The sequence below is a fragment of the Sitodiplosis mosellana genome, unplaced genomic scaffold (genome assembly GCF_009176505.1).
Source record: "Sitodiplosis mosellana isolate CC-2019 unplaced genomic scaffold, AAFC_SMos_1.0 Smas_scaffold_6226, whole genome shotgun sequence".
Taxonomy (NCBI): Eukaryota; Metazoa; Arthropoda; class Insecta; order Diptera; family Cecidomyiidae; genus Sitodiplosis; species Sitodiplosis mosellana.
Genome location: NW_022601467.1, coordinates 837234 through 853824, shown reverse-complemented (window position 1 = coordinate 853824; position 16591 = coordinate 837234). Strand labels below are relative to the sequence as shown.

General features: G+C 35.8%; 2 protein-coding genes across 5 annotated transcripts; one reads left to right on the top strand and one right to left on the bottom strand.

Annotated features, from left to right (window-relative positions):
* Window positions 1–6663: 6663 nt before the first annotated feature.
* Window positions 6664–9402, bottom strand: LOC129579027 (CLIP domain-containing serine protease B8). Of its 2 annotated transcripts, none has more exons than XM_055468503.1 (9): window positions 9168–9402; window positions 8879–9074; window positions 8530–8787; window positions 8380–8411; window positions 8155–8254; window positions 7601–7908; window positions 7169–7339; window positions 6966–7064; window positions 6664–6887 (listed from the first exon to the last, which is right to left on the bottom strand). In XM_055468503.1, the coding sequence occupies exons 1-9, from the start codon at window positions 9262–9264 to the stop codon at window positions 6829–6831; spliced, it is 1320 nt and encodes a 439-aa protein (XP_055324478.1). In that variant the 5' UTR covers window positions 9265–9402; the 3' UTR covers window positions 6664–6828. The 2 variants fall into 2 exon arrangements, with proteins under 2 accessions (XP_055324478.1, XP_055324479.1); XM_055468504.1 differs by having other exon boundaries at window positions 9133–9268.
* A 2298-nt stretch (window positions 9403–11700) lies between these two features.
* LOC129579026 (serine protease 7) lies at window positions 11701–16350 on the top strand. 3 transcript variants are annotated; one of them, XR_008689186.1, is made up of 8 exons: window positions 11701–12492; window positions 12586–12975; window positions 13147–13179; window positions 13286–13364; window positions 13687–13973; window positions 14347–15702; window positions 15805–15838; window positions 16063–16350. XR_008689186.1 is itself a non-coding variant. In XM_055468502.1 (6 exons), the coding sequence occupies exons 1-6, from the start codon at window positions 12414–12416 to the stop codon at window positions 14646–14648; spliced, it is 1170 nt and encodes a 389-aa protein (XP_055324477.1). In that variant the 5' UTR covers window positions 11701–12413; the 3' UTR covers window positions 14649–16350. The 3 variants fall into 3 exon arrangements, 1 of the variants encoding a protein (XP_055324477.1); XR_008689185.1 differs by having other exon boundaries at window positions 15805–16350; XM_055468502.1 differs by having other exon boundaries at window positions 14347–16350.
* Window positions 16351–16591: the final 241 nt, after the last annotated feature.

The window sequence follows — 16591 nt, the reverse complement described above, 5'->3', positions numbered from 1 at the left end:
AACTTTTCTATAACTTATATATAACAAAGCGGATGTCTTGTTACCTAAAAACCACATTGCAACTGTTCTATAACATATTTTGTTGCGAATAACTGAATTGAAACCGATTTATAACAAATTTTGGTTGCAAGCCTGAGATTTTTGCTACTCGGGCGATATTTCTATTGGATAGAGAGACTGCCGAATGGTTTTTCCTTCTAACATTCGTTCGTTTCGATTTGATTGTAATCATTTGTGTATTTTATGGGTTTTTCTTTGTGTTCGTATATATGGTGACTATTGTCGGTATTTTGGCAATGATGATGATACAGAGTAACCCACTTTTATTATTTTGTAATGTCGATGCCATAATTTTATTAAAAGTCGAAAATTGAAAAACGTAAATCACGCGCTGTCTTTTGGTAAAATCCCGAAAATGCGTATCATCTGAAATCATAATAAATATGAAAATGGAGCAGCAGCGGACAGCGGCATTGGTAATCATACATGTCAAATAATTTATTTATGATTTCTTGAGCCGCTTACACTTAGCAACCGCTACACACAGCCACAGGCATTTGAAAAACATAATTTAATGGCGAAAAGCGTGAGCATATAAATAAAACATGTGCAGGAAGTTCAAATGGACTCGGACACACGGATCGAGATAGAGCGCAAACGACCACCAATATCAATGTTACAAAACTAAACCATGGCAATATTCACGCGTTTTTTTTTCTCTTTTCTTCTTCTCACTCCAGTGTTAGTTAGTGTGTGACCGAAAACCATTTCATATGCACTCTAATTTTAAATGTCTAAATCTCACTTTCATCGTTCCCCTTTTCTTTTTGCGACGTCAGAGATAGAGATAAAGAGCGAGAGAGCGAGAAAGCGAGAGAGAGTTTTGTACTTTTGTCGTCTGAATATTTGAACAGCGCGCATCGTTCAGGACGTTTGAATCATCTATTTGTGTTGTAACACACATTTAACCGGCCATACCACGGACACCATACACACAGTCGGTGGCTGGTTATATAGCAAATGCATGACCATAAACGTCGACGCTTCATTTGATTTACTCAATTCAATGTTTTCACCATAGATCTGAGTGTGAAACAAGTACAAACAACATTCAATGCCACATGGTTCGACTAAATTCTCTCTTTGTCTGTTGCTTTGGAACCGTGAATCAAGCTTTGACCAACCGAGTAAACACACATGCACACACTGTTGGGAGGCAACCCTTTTTTCAATTATTTTATTTACAAAAACTATAAGTCATGGATTTAATAACGGAGCCATACAAACATAATATAATGAATCCAGTTGAACATCTATAGATGGAATTTGTGCGATATGTATTATATTGTTGCGCATATTCGTCGTCTAAATGAGCGAGAGCGAGAAAGAGAATGAATTTTTGAGAACAAGACGAGATAAAGGAGCATATAAATACACAAGCATGCATACATGTGTTGTGCATGCTCAACTCTTTTTCATATTTAAATGGTGAACGCGTTTGATTCATTTTCAATTAGTTGCGTACGAAAAGCATTTGAGCGAGTTTGAATATGCGTTGTCCTTTATTATTGAAATGTTTTTTTTTTCTCGAGCATGAGAGAGAAAGAGAGAGATTGCCTTTCCGCCAGAATGAATTTCTTAGTAACACGATTTCATACAGTTTCATTGTCACACGAATCTCTTTTGTGTGTTTCAAATTCGAATCCATTCTTATGAACCGAATTTCTATAGGCATTAGAAAAAGAAGCGAAAAATGTATGAGGAACAAGAAATCCATGGCTAACACGACGTATACGATCGAATGAAAGAAGGAATGAAATCAAATGAAAAAAAAATTGGCTTTTATTTTCAAACATGTTCGTTTCGATCATTCATGCAGCGCCTTTCATATTTGCTTTACACAATCCGTTTGCCCATTGCAATAATACGCGAGAGATATTGTCATTTAAAATGAGATAAAAGACCGAGTAACGTATGGTGTGTGTTTGTATGTACTGTAAATAGCAGTTGATGCTTTAAAGTGTATGGATGCGTGTGATGCTCGGTTATTTAGATTGTGATTTTGAATATAATGAAACAGTTAAGGCGCATAAATTAACATCAAAAGAATTGAATTAATTGCATTAAACGCAAGCATATTCCCTTTATTTTCCCGTCTTTTATTTTATACAATCGTCTTCTTTTTGTCGATAAATTTCTCATCTTTTGTCGGCATTAGATTAATCTACTATAGAAACATACAAGTTTATGCAATTCAATTCACTTTTCATACAATTTGTATGCCGTTTTCACGGTCTGCTCCTGGTTCTCTCAAACTAGTTTTTCTGTGATTGCTGGCTGGTTGGTTGGCTGGCTTTTGTTGTTGTCGTGCCAATGTGGTATTATGCATTTTCAATAGAAGAATTGCATTTGAATTGTATGCCATTGTTTTTTCTTCTCCAAAATTGTAACATTATAAACATTATCAAAAGAATGTTGATCGAAGTTTCATGTTGTAATGCCAATGCAATAACTAAATGAAGGTTGCAGTTTATTCAATCGATAATGCATTTTGATAAAGAGAACGAACAAAGGAATGAAAAAGAAAAACCAAACCAAAAACCAAAAGCAAATGTACAATATATTCAATTACTCACTTAATGCGGCCTCATGAAAATGGAAGCGATGCCAATGATGTGTGTGTGTGTGGCTTAGGGATACCAAATGAGTCGGAATATATTTGCAATTGAAACAAGTTTCTCTTATCATAATCATGCAATTAGGTAAGTGGAAAGGCGTCCAGTGGATTGGAGTAGCATTCACGAAATTCAGCCATAATGTGCATTCGAAAGGAAAAATTGTAGTACTCAATAATATGAAAAAGCAGATTGTCACAAAGCATTATCATGCATACATATAGCCGAAGCAATGAAAAACAAAAACATCACATTTTCCTCTCTCCGCTCGTATTCTATTTTCGCTTTCTCAGTGTTTTGATTTTCTATGGATAATAAACAATTCGTATTGTTGTGCCATCCCGAAAGGATTGCACATTTAAACACGACTGCTGTTTTTTTTTTTTTGGTTTTCGATACACAAAAGAGAGATTTTTCTGTCTCTATTTCTACTCTGTCTCTATCAATGTGTCGTGCAAACAACAGGCGCTTTGGAATTTTATACGGCTCTAGGTTCTGTTCCAGATTATATGCGCATTATAATTTCGGTCCTTCAAACAATACTGATCTCCTTTTTATTCGGTATAGAATATTATGTATGTGTCGTGTTCGTTAGAGAGCACAGTAGTGATAGGAAAAAAAGGGATTTTTTAAGTACCCTTGAGACAAACACTTCATAAACGCTAACTTGTCCATTGAGTTTTTCGATAAAATTTCCGTCAAATGCTTTCTATTACTGGTCGATTACTTCGTCGCCGAAACATACATACATTTACCACTTTTGCGTTGCAAACGACGTCAGAATGGTGTGTGTGTGTGTGTGTGTGTGTGTGTGTTGCAGCCCTTGTTCTGCTATCAATTTGTATCATGTTTTCGATGTGTGCGTATTTTAGTATTTTAGTGCGTCTCCTTGAACGAGTTTCTTCTTCGCCCATTTGTTCAACACATCATTCACATCATTCAATTTAGTGGTATACAGTATTTTTGTGGGGTACATTTTTTACTTTGATACATGTGCTCAACGAAATGGACAGCGACACGTTGCCACTCTAACGATTTTTTTTTTGTCTTAACTGCCACACGGTGATGAACAAATACAATTATTCGTGCACACGTTTTGATTTTAAATCTGCGATTGGATGTTGATATCGAAAGCCGAGATAGAATTTAGTATTTCAAATTTTCTGAACATCCCTTTTTTCAAGGGCTTTCGCCCGACATTGTCGATTTAAATAGTAATTTGTATTTTCTTTTTCATTTTTCATCGCTTTGAATTCATCCAAATTTCCCCGAAAAATACCGTCGAACTTAAATTCACAATTCATCTAGCCATTTGAAATGCTGCAAATGCAATGAAAGTGAAAGGGACAGTGATAAAACTCATTTTCCATCGCATTGGCAACGAAAAGCTATCATATTTATTAATATTGCGCAATATTCCACAGTCAAAGGCCACACACTTGTGTAGATTACTTTTAATCACTATGGGACCATTGCGCATTTTTTTTTCTGCACCAAATTGCATACCCATTGCTTGAACGGTTCTCTCTTTCTCTTTCCTCTCGTTTGTTCGTCTCTCCTTTTTAATTAGTATCCGATTTCACGCATATATTCCATACAATGTAATACGATTGGACGGTGTACATGTGCACATTCCGTGTCATATAATATTTATGACGCGAGTAGAATTCATATATTGACATTCATCGGGAATATTTTTATGGTTTCGCAATGGGGCAAACATTTCATCATGGTGGTGACACTTATAATTGTCATTGTAATCAAATCGACCCAGAGAATAGGAAAAATGGGCGAGAGGTGTTACATGCACTCTCTTTTTTCGGTGATTTAGTGACCGAAATCGATTTACTTTGAACGCAAATCCAAACAAATCCAACAACAATTAAGATTAAGAGTTATCGCCATTAAGCATCTCTAGTTGAATTGGTGATTTTGTAAGTGTGCTTACAGAGTGTGTTAGCCGGCAACAATGTACTTCAACATCTTGTTTAGAAGCATGATGTATTTGGAATCTATTGGAGTGGTGAGCGACAGGCAAGAGAATGAGATAGAGATAGAGAGAGAAAGCGTGGCTAGGGTAGGTCCGCTATGTGTCACCATAAATTCACAAGTTTGTGAAGCACAAGTTCATGTGTTACAAAGCAAACAATAGATTTTCAGGTCTTTCATCAATTACTTCGAGTTCATTGTTTGAATGATTTCCATTTTGTCCGTACACATATTTCAAAATCATCGAGAAAATAAAGAAAGAAAGAGCAGAAGCCATTCGAATACATTACTTGCGGACTTTGACGACAATCAGCGAGCTAAACAACAGGGAAAAAAAGAGACTTGTGCTATGCGAGAAGATGCAACTAACAACAAAAGCAATTCAATCAATTGCGTACGATGTTCCACTACATGGAACATTGTTCACCGAGCGTATACAATGTCATCGAAAATTGCGAACTGACATTTCATAATGGTCTCTCTCTCTCCCTCTCTCTCTCTCTCTCTCGCGCTTCGTGTGTGTAGTTATAAGTCCGTTCTATGTTTTATTTCGGCATAAGCATGTGATTGAGATTAAAATTAATAAGAACTAACACAATGCCAATCAGACGCAATTTTTTGGGGAAAAATCATGTTTTTCCGAAGGGACAAATCCGGATGTTTAAATGCTCTCACTACGTGTGTATGTTGATGGGTCAAAATAAACACGAGTCTCGGACTTTTGTTACAACTTTCCATCCAATCCTCTTTTTTTTTCCAAATCAAATGAAACCTTATTATGTTTCATCTTGTCGGATTGTTTGGTTTTATTGAATGCGTTTCTAATTTGAAGCAGGAAAATATGACGGATGCCGATTTGATGAATCAAAGAGTCGTTACAATCTATTAAGTAAATTAGATTACTGAAGGTGCAATTCGGTTTATTCGGTCAAACGCGCTTGAGCCACAAGCACACATCCTTATTCACATGGCCATTTGATCTTTAACAACGATAATTTTCTCATTTTCCGAAACACAAAAAACAGCAGCAACAAAACATCAATAGTCTAATACCCATGTGAGCATGACAGCTCATGTTATTGATTAAACGAATGTTTGCTCGCTTTAAAAAAAAATTACATCAAATAAAAACTATCAAATGCAATGAGCACACATTCATTACATAGGGTATATATCGTTGGCTCAGCCTCGATTCGATTCGTTTCACTTCGTTATGGAGCATAGTGCCAGGTACATAAATTCAAGGCGTCTAAACTCATTCGACACAGCACAAAACTAAATTATCTAGCCTCTATTTCAACCCTTGTTTGCTAAATACATAATTATTACACCTCCATGCGTATGTGATCGTCATTCATTTGGCGCTATCACTTATCATCTCATATTTAAATACAATTAAAAGTTGTGCCTTCATCTCAACGCTTTGATGTTTTGTAAATTCGAGATGGAATTTTGTGCGCGTAATCAACTTATCCACCTTTGGGTGGTGAGCATTCACTTTTACCACATGGAATCATCGACTACATTAAACATATATGCAGAGCAAAATGGATTGAAGCGTCTGTAGCGCCAAAATAACTTGAGCAAACTATATGTATGTACTTGTACATATATATAGTTAATGTGCCCATAGTGAAAGAGAAATGATTACGTTGTTAGTGAAGTTAGAACACATGGCAATAAGTGAATTTTGTAAATTATTACATCTGATGATAAATATGATAAAGTGAATATGTAATTTAGTCTTTCACATCTAATCCCGCTCCGCAATATTTGCTGTATACCGAAAAAAGTTTGAGCTCATAGAATATTTCGGGTTTTGGAAGCCAAAACATTATTTCGGTGTTGTGTGGTCTGTGCTTTATTACTAAATGATGTATTGCATGCTAATTTTATTTGGTGCCGCTTTTACGTAAAAGTTTTTGCATAAGATGACTATGGAACTTGAATTTTTGGCAGAAAATATTTATCCTGGGATTTAAGTTAATGAACAGTCACATTTTATGTATAAAAAAATTGAAATTTTTCCCTTTATTTTCCTAATATGCAACAGAACCTATACCTAATATGTAAACAGTAAATAAATTAATTTGTTTTGAAGAAAGAAAAAAAACATCATTAAATCGTTAGACAATATCTGATTCAATTCATGCGCTGTCGCAATTCAATCCTCCAATGAATTTAGTATCCATTCCATGTAATATTCAATTTTTGTGTAAACACCTGGAATCGTATGAATATTTCTTCAACTTTGTTCGTATTTTGGTACGAATGTGATGAAAAATTATGGAAATATCAAACCTGGAATTCCAATTGTTCCACATTTTTCAGCGCCAAAGCTCACAATGCCGGACGCAACCCATATGCTATTCCGTTGATCAAAATACATGAGTGGACCACCTGTTCGAAAAATTCCAACAGTGCTTTGAATAAATTTTTTTCTTTGAAATATACACAACTTTAAATATGTAAATACAAAGCAAAATATAGGAGAGTGTCATCACCTGAGTCGCCTAAGCAGCTATCTTTAGCGCGCAAACCACCGGCACAAACTTGACCAGGACCAATGCTCAGATTGTGAGCTCTATATGCATTGGTGCAATTGCACATATCACTGATGGGCAAGCGGACTTTCAATTTTATCGAACTAGAAACATCACCATATCGCTTGAATACTGATTTATGACAAAGATAACAAAAAAAGGGGGAAGAATACATACAAAATGACACAGAAATTAATTGCGAGAAGAAACTTGTGCAAAATGAGTAAGAGACTGGTGAGCTGGTCACTCATTATTTATTAGGCAAAAGCAAATCTTGAAACGATCGCAAGTGGAATGAATGCAATGAAAGAAAAAAAAGTTACCCACTTTATTGATCATTTCAAGATTTACTTGCCATGCCAAATACTATTAAATATCGTTCGTATTACGTACCGTTAGTGCTACCCCATCCCGATACGGTCAACTTATTGCCGGTAATTAATCCACTGCTGAGACCCACAATGGGTAAACAAATTGGTTTGATGTATTTTGAATATGAAACATTTGTGTCGAGGCGAAGAAGAGCCAAGTCATGATGCTTGTCTCTTGATGTATCATTATATTGTGGGTGAACGATGATTTTTTCGACGCCCACCTCAACGACTGGATCAGCACATTTGAGAACTTGGCCAGTTGCCGTTCTCGATGGCATGCAATCCTGTTCCGTTTCAATATTGTATTCACCGAGACGCACACCTTTTCTGTGTCCATTTAAAAGGTTACAATACAATGTAGAAAAGTTTTTGTTTGTCTGTTTGTTTGTTTGTTTGTTTGTTTGTTTGTATTTTTGTTCTAGCCAATTTGCTGTTGCAAAGTGCAATTTTGCAATTAATCTTTCACCATGCAAGCAACATTCACTGATTTACATGCACTCCAATTTATTGCTAAAGTATTTTTAATTTTTAATTAAATGTGATTCATCTTATTAGCTATTCGGTTCAACGTACAAACCAGATTTACTTTCATACAGCTGGCCAGTGACGCAATGTGCAGCGGTTAATACGTATCGGTTATTTATCAATGATCCACCACAACCATACGGTCTACCTGTTTGTGTGGAATAGAATCAATATTAAAGCTTTGTTGCGTATAAAGAAGAGGCCATAAACTCTCTGTATTATGTGGAATTATATTGGCAACAGAATAAAAAAAACCAAACAAAAATGACTCACTCGAATTGGTGTTGTAAATTAACAGCGCCATCCTATGAAACGAGTATAATTAGCACAACATCGATAATACAAAATAAATTCAATCGAGCACGAAATGTGTAACTAAGGCATTTCCGTATTGAATTGTAAAATTCCAAAATGAGTCAATACCATGGGAATTCCCAGATGCTGGTAAAGTCGCCCCCAAATACTCGATTCACCGACTGATGTCCATCGCCACATTCAAATTTCAGTGGTAACCGACTGATTTCAGCGTCTTCTGAATCGAAACGATCACTAATAGAGAAGGGCTCATCGTTGCTTGGCCGAAACTGTTCCAAATTTATGTTACTGCCCATCGTATCGGTATCGGCATCGTTGTCCGTTTTCTTCGATAAACCATTAAAATCAATGACCACTGAAGGGTTGCTGCAATTAACATTAAGAAGTATTTATTCCATTTAGTGTTTGAATTTATTTGTTCATAGACGTGTCCATTGAAAACGCAATTCTAACTCACCGATATGTGGTTGAATTAGTCGGGCAGCATACAATTGTTTCATCCACATAATTTCGATTGTCACACTGCAGTTCTCGCATGAAATTGACATTCTCGGTCGTTATGGGATTGGTGTACAAGTCCATATACGGTGTGCAATTCTCTTTGATTGTGCACGTTCCATTTGATGTTTCGTTTGGTATTTGGCATACAGCACCTATGGTGAATGTAATAATTTTTTGTTAATTAGAGAATTTCGACATCATAAAACGTACCAAGTAGACAATGCTGAGTTAAGTGCAATTTTTACCGATTGATGAAATATTACTCCATGATTGTTGGACAAAAGTCGACAGAACGATAAGACCGATAATGAATGAATGGAATGCTGATGGTGTTGCAAACATGTTTGGTCTTCACTGGCTCTTCACTGCACAACAAGCCAAATAATATGTGGGAATAATACATGCGTCGCATGAAATAAGAAAATGTATTTGTTTTTTTCTTCTTCTTCATTTTCTGTTCAGTCAGTCTTGTCATCAAAAAGGTTATCAATATGTTGGCTTTGTGTTCTTTCTTTCCCTTTCTCTCTGCTTTCATATTTTACATATGTGGCGTATTCGTTCTATCGCAACGCTTTCTATATCATTTGTGCGCGCTGCTTCTGCCATACAAAATAGAAGCGATATTTATTCAAACGAGATTGAATACGAGAATAAGAGAAAAAAAAACACGTACGAAGGTGAAGCGCATATAGACTAACAATAATACGTCATTAAACCAGTTTTGACTGAGAGTCTTTCTGAAACCACACACACACACACACAATACATGAGCGTCCGATTTTTGTTCTGTTCGAATTTCTTTGTATGTGACTGTCAATGACATGCTAAAACTAAACGAAGACACGCATGAATGTGAGATTTGATGTGTTTTGAAATTCCATCTACAATCATTTCATCGATTAAAATCAGTTGATATTTTTTGGAAAATCCAGATAAAAACATACTTGAATTTCTTCGTTTTAAATTTGGAAATAAAACAAAACAAAACAGACTCTCGTTATAAATCTACATGGAAAAAAACCGATGGGCTTTTCAAGCCCATTTATCAATGCAAAACACTTTGGATTAACCTAATAAGTGGACATTGACACAGGCCAGGCAATATTTATGCTGAAACTTCAAAGGTGAATGATTTATTTTGTTTGACCTATTTCAATTCAATTTGTTTCTTCTTTATTTTTTTCTGCATCTCCAAATTTGCACAGTTTCCGTTATTAAGCAAATAATTCCCTACGGCTATATGCCCGAAAGTATTTTCAACTATTTACTAGTTCACAAGAGGGTGAAACTTCGGTGCATTAAAAAAAAATCCACAACCAGAAATTGAAAGTAGTATTTTGGGAGATTTTGTGAAACAAGCATTTACTTCGCTCGCTCGGTATGTGTCGCCTATTACTCCGGTTCAGTCGAAATGGAAGCGTAGAAATCGTGACCTCAAAAAAAAAAATCAAAGATCGCATGTATTTTGGCCCATTTTGAGTGAGCATATTGTAACAACAAGGGTTCGAACATATATTTGTGATTATCAGCAGAAATCAACTAACGAACGGGAAAAAAATTCAATTGTCGATAAATTTGATTCACCATTTTTGGTTTGCTATATTTCGGCCGATTTGCATCAGTTATTTCAACACATTCAACCTCAATGTATTCAAATAGAATAATCTCCTATTGCGATTCCTGCTCTCGTTCAATCTTTTTTTCCTCTCTCTCTCTCTCTCTCTCTCTCGTTGTATGAAAAAGATGTTACATTTTTAACATCAAATTGAAATGATTTAAAATGCGTTCGAGGCCAGTTGTTTGAGCAGGACGATGGGTGAAATTTGACAAGGTTTATTGGACATGCAACTAATAGTCGATGGCAGATACAATCAATATTGTGCACGAGTTATTGGGAAGGAGTATACTCTGGTTTGAACTTGTTGCAAATCAAATTCGACGAAATGTCGATTCAAATGCGGGAAAAAGAAATCTGATTGTGAACCCTTTTTTTCTCATCAACTCATTCTCATGTTTCGACGAATGTTTCACATTTGATATTCCATTAGCATTTTACAAGTTGACGCAACCAGGCACATTAAGACTTGCAACGAAAGAGAGAAAAAAAATTACCAAACTGTGCCAAATAAAAGGATAAAAAGAGCGACAGATGAAGAATAAAAAGAACGGTAGATCAAACCGAAGAGCTTGATGCTCAAAAGAGGAACAGTAGAAGAAAAAAACAGCCCGGAACGGAAAAGAAAAGACATGTACCCAAAATTGAAGAGTAAAATCATTCTTGCACGTCCTTTTTCTGTTATTGCAGCAAAAGACGAAGTGTTTTGCCATTTAAAATTTGCATGAAACAGAATAAAATATGCGAAATATACATTATTCACGATTCACAAGGTCTGTCATCAAAAAGCCAGACAACATTGAAACAAACACACACGCACACACGCATACACCAAAACGAAACGAAAATTAGAAGAAAGGCAGAAGAAATTTCCTCGTAACAATGACGCAATTTAATTATACATGATAGAACAACGAAACACATGACAACTTGTTCGGCTTTTGGACGTACACGGTCATAATAGCGGGGAATTTCTTACCCTTTTCCATGTGATAATTTTACTCAGCGCATGTTCACATAAAAAAATGAAAAGAAAACAACAACGAACCAAAAAAAAAAAAAATTTAAAAAAATATGGATACAGACACATCAGTTTTATTGGAATAGAATGAATCTATGGCAATTGGTTGCAACATTAGTGTCTTGTTTACGACCGAAGATATAGTTCGAAAACCTGCGTAATTTTCAATGTCAATTCCAAAATATCCAGTTTTTCGTACCAACACTAATTTTATTTTGTGTCGTTTCACTACATTCGTCTATGTTTTGCTACATTCCTGACATCAAACTTGATGCTATTCACGCCAATTGAGACAAACACAGTGAAAATATTATGTATACAGAAAAAAACCATACCATGGCAGCTGAGCGAAAAAAAAAAACCATATCAATCTGGTTTTCACGTTAGGAATGAGGCTCAAAGAACTCAGTATCATCGAATTGCAATCAGTTTAGTTTTACGTCTAGATTGACATACGCGTCAGAGAGCGTATGTATCAAATTTTATCATTTTTTTTTATTGTTCCGAGTAATTTCCCCGTGCAACAAACAAGTTTGTGAATGATTCGGATTTCCGTGAAACTGATCGAAAAGAATTAAACGGCTCAATTTACATTAACTTTCGTTTTAAAATAAACCTCAACGATCTTAACTCAAATTTCAAATAAGTGATTCATAATTTTGTTTGCCTTACCTGGTTGTTTGTGCGGTTACCCATCCATTCCCAGTTAGTTGTGGATCGTTGTTGCAAGTGCTTTGCAGTCATTGGAGAAGTCGAGACATAAGCAAACTGACAATTTAGTTTCTATTAATATTTACAATTCAGTCAAGTGCGTGTTCAATTTGAATTCAATTCACTTAGGGGAAAAAAGCAAATATGTTGCGTTCAATTTGTGTATATAGCTTATCAATTTTGTTATTATTATTTTCATCGATTCGCATATCATGTGCACAAAGTATGTATAGAATGTAGTGAGTACTTATCGCACATTTGATGAGTGATAAAACACGTATATGTGACTCCGTTGTTGATTCATTAACTTTTACAGATTTGTGTTACACCCCAGAAAGTATAGCCGGTGATTGTCGATCAATTTACGATTGTCCAAGTGTTCTAGCGCAATTTCAAGGTCGATTAACACGTCGTACAACGAACTATTTACGAAGTCTTCAATGTGAAAATGGAAGCGGTCAATATCCTCATGTGTGCTGTACTCTATTCAATAATTTTGAACAGCCAGAGCAACCAAATCCATCAAACTGGCAGTCGAATCGGCCGCAGAGTTATGGCAGCAGCAGCGGTCGAAGACGTGGTAGTGGTCAAATTCTACCCGGCACTGGAACCTGCGGCCTAACTTCATTGTCCCAACGTATTTATGGAGGCGATGATACACTTCTCGATGACTATCCGTGGATGGCGCTTCTCGAATACCGAAATCGTAAGTGTTCCCAGTTCAGTCACGCGTTGTTATTTATTCGCTCCGAAAGTGAGATGGAAGGAGAGAGAGAGAGAGAGCGAGTGATAGCCAATTCATTTTGGATTGGCAGAAAAAATTGCATTCATTCCAAGTGATAATGTGATTTCATTATGTTCATTTGCAATCAATTAGGTAATCGACGAGAACGAAAATTAAGCTGCGGTGGTATGTAGCATTGTCCAATTATGCTTCGAATAAGAACATACAACTTAGATAAAACAATGAATAGTACACACTGCATCTCTCGACTTTTTTTTCCCTTTTTATGTAGGTTCTCTAATAAATTCACGTTACGTACTCACAGCGGCCCATTGCTTAGTTGGTGAAATCGAGAAACGCGTCGGAGAATTGTGAGTAGAAATTATTGCCGATGGTTTTTTTCTCTCTCTCTCTATTGAAACGTTACAAATTCGTTAGTGAGCCAGAGATGTGTGTGTGTGTATGTGATTGTGGATGTGGGTGCGATTGGTATTAAGTACAGTGTAAATGCGTAACTGCTAATTTAGTTTGAGCAATTTCAGTGATATTTTTGTTGTTTCGACGATATGTTAATATATGTATATTAAGGGAATAAAAAAAGGTGGTGAAAGAGAGAGAGAGAGAGAGAGAGAAAGATTTTCACAAGGAAAGACACTTATTGCATTGTTTTCGCTTTCGAAATAAATCAATTAGAGTTGCCGTGCGATTGGGCGAGTATGATCTAACAAAGGAAATTGATTGTCTGGGGAATACTTGTGCCGATCCCGTAATAACCGTGGGTGTTGAGCAAAAAATACCGCATGAACGCTATAATGAGAAAAATAAAAATCGCGCAAATGATATAGGCCTGATTAGACTGGATTCGGAAGTCACTTTCACGGATTACGTCAGACCGATCTGTTTGCCATCATCAGTAAATTCTCCAAGGACACTGCCGAATGAGCGGCTCGTTGCGGCTGGATGGGGCCGCTCTACCACGAGTAAGAATTTATTTAAGATAGAACGAAAAAATAAGAAGTTCCTCGCACGCTCTAATAAGGTGTTAATAGGCCGTGCTTTATGGCGGTAGTTTCAATGTGAATAATCGCAATGAACATGCAAATCCCGTTAAAACCATGACACGTGACAACACACCGAAAAAATGTTAGTGCTCCGATTACAAATCAAGTTGCGAACGGAATGATCAAGAGGCGAATAATTTCCAAGATAATTACGCAGTGATGAATTTATAAAGATTTTGTCCTCTTGTCTTTTGTCTGCGTTTCATTATTGTTTTGCTCCCATTTGCAATATGTATTGAGAATAGAGTAATTTATGTACTTCTGTATTCCGTTTTATTTATTCAAATTGCAGTGCGACAAAGTGCCATAAAACAACACGTTGAATTACCAGTGTACGACCATGAAGAATGTACGAATAAATACAGAGCGCTTGGAATATCGGTCAATAAGAATCAAGTGTGTGCCGGTGGAATATTCGGTTTCGATACATGTGACGGTGACAGCGGCAATCCTCTGATGAAAGTTCTCGCAAGTGGATGGGTGGTTGAGGCACTCGTATCATTCGGACGTGGTTGTGGTTTGGAAGACTTTCCAGCCGTTTACACGAAAGTCTCTAATTACGATAATTGGATAAAGAAAAATTTGAGAGCCTGAGAGAGTGCAATGAGTCATCACTTGGAATCAAAATGAGCTGCGATTCACTTTAAGTTTAAGGGAAACTGTATGGTTTATTAAATATTCTGTAATAAATATATTATGGCCATCGTAACCGAACACATCGACGGAGATTTTAATGCACATAATGCGCATTAAAAATATAAAACACGATAAAAAAAACATATACATACACACATCCACACCGAGAACTGTCGCAAATACATTTTGTTGCATCTCCAATTTTCCTCTGTGTTTTTTTTTCTCGTTCATACACTTTTAATTCGTCCCATATTTTTACGCACTAAATCTCACATTTATATACGAATATCAATGTGAACGACACACATCAATAAAACGTATTTTTGATTCCCCATTTTGTGCGAAACAAACGAACAACCAAAATAGCAACAATAACGGAAAAAATGAATGATATAAAGTCGTTTACTTTTCCTTCCATATCGATATGCCGAGCAATAAAAAACAAAAGCAAAATTTTATGTGTTTCTAAAATTTATATTGTTTTTATTTCATACCGTGCATAAAACCGAATATTTTCAGTTCATATTGAAGGCAGTGAAAAGAAATGCGACTGCAAAAAAAAGATAACGAGCACAAAAAGTAGCAATAAACCACAGAGAGTGAGAGAACAGAAAAAAAGTAACAAGCACTGAGTGTGCACTGTGCATTCACATTTTTACAGAGAGATGTGGTAAAGTCTGTGTGTTGCTGTCGACCGGGGTCATTGATATACAGTCGATTATCTACTTTTTATAATTAAGGACTCTTATTATTTGGAAAAATGAACTACGATGATGATGATGACGGCGACGATGATGATGTGTATGTCTCTGGAAATAAAAGATACAATACCTCCCTACTGATTTATTAGTAGTAAATAAATAACGACACAGTGATGATGCTTTTATGATTCAATGCTAACAAATCATTTTCTCTTAGGAGGCATTAACATTTAAAATGTCTGTCGAACATTTTTTTCTAAATGCCAGCCACAATTATTCTCTCTTGAAAACAATTACAACTTTCTTTTTGGGTTTGTTTCATCGATTTGTTTAAATATCATCGAACACACAAAATGAGTGCGACTGGCTCTCATTTATTAGTTGATTCAAAGTGATTTTCTTTTCTTTTCCAGCAAATATATTGAAATGATACCTGCAATATGGAGTGTAAGTGCAAATGCTAATGAAAATAAAAATTTCATTTTTATACTCGAGACATGTCACCGAATAACAATTGTTTCACAAACACTCATCCGACGAGATCATCATTTTTATGTGCAAATAATATCATTGCTAATGCACATATACCATATAGAAATACGTAACGCACAATTCTAATTTATGTGTATCATTTTTTTATGAGCTGCATTTTTTTTGTATCGTTCATTCAGTGCATTCAAATAACATTTACTTAATCAGGGTGAGACGAAAAAAATGTTATTTCAACTATTATCGAGTGATAACAATTCGCTACTAGCGAATAGAATATTTGGTTGACTATCCAAAGCGTATCCAGCTGAAATGTCATTGTGTCGAGCGGAAAAGAAATAAAATTAATAAGCGAAAATGAATATAACGATTGTTCTCTGCAATAAAATATGAAAAATAAAATAAAAAAAGCATACATGAAATTTAATGTGCAAAAATAAAAAACCAAACATAATATATGTCTACAATAATATTTTTTGGTGTATGTATTTCACTCTTTGGTATGGAATATTCAATAGGCTTAGAAGCGTATAAACTTTGAAGGTTCATACATTGTGCCTTAAACGACATCAATTCCCTCATCACGCGGCGGCGGTGGCGATACATTGGGAGCGCGCACTCGTGTGCGTTCAATCATCGTGACAGATGCAGTGCATAAAAATTGAGAAAAATTATGCAGCTCCATCGAGAAAGCTGAAAGCATTTGGCATT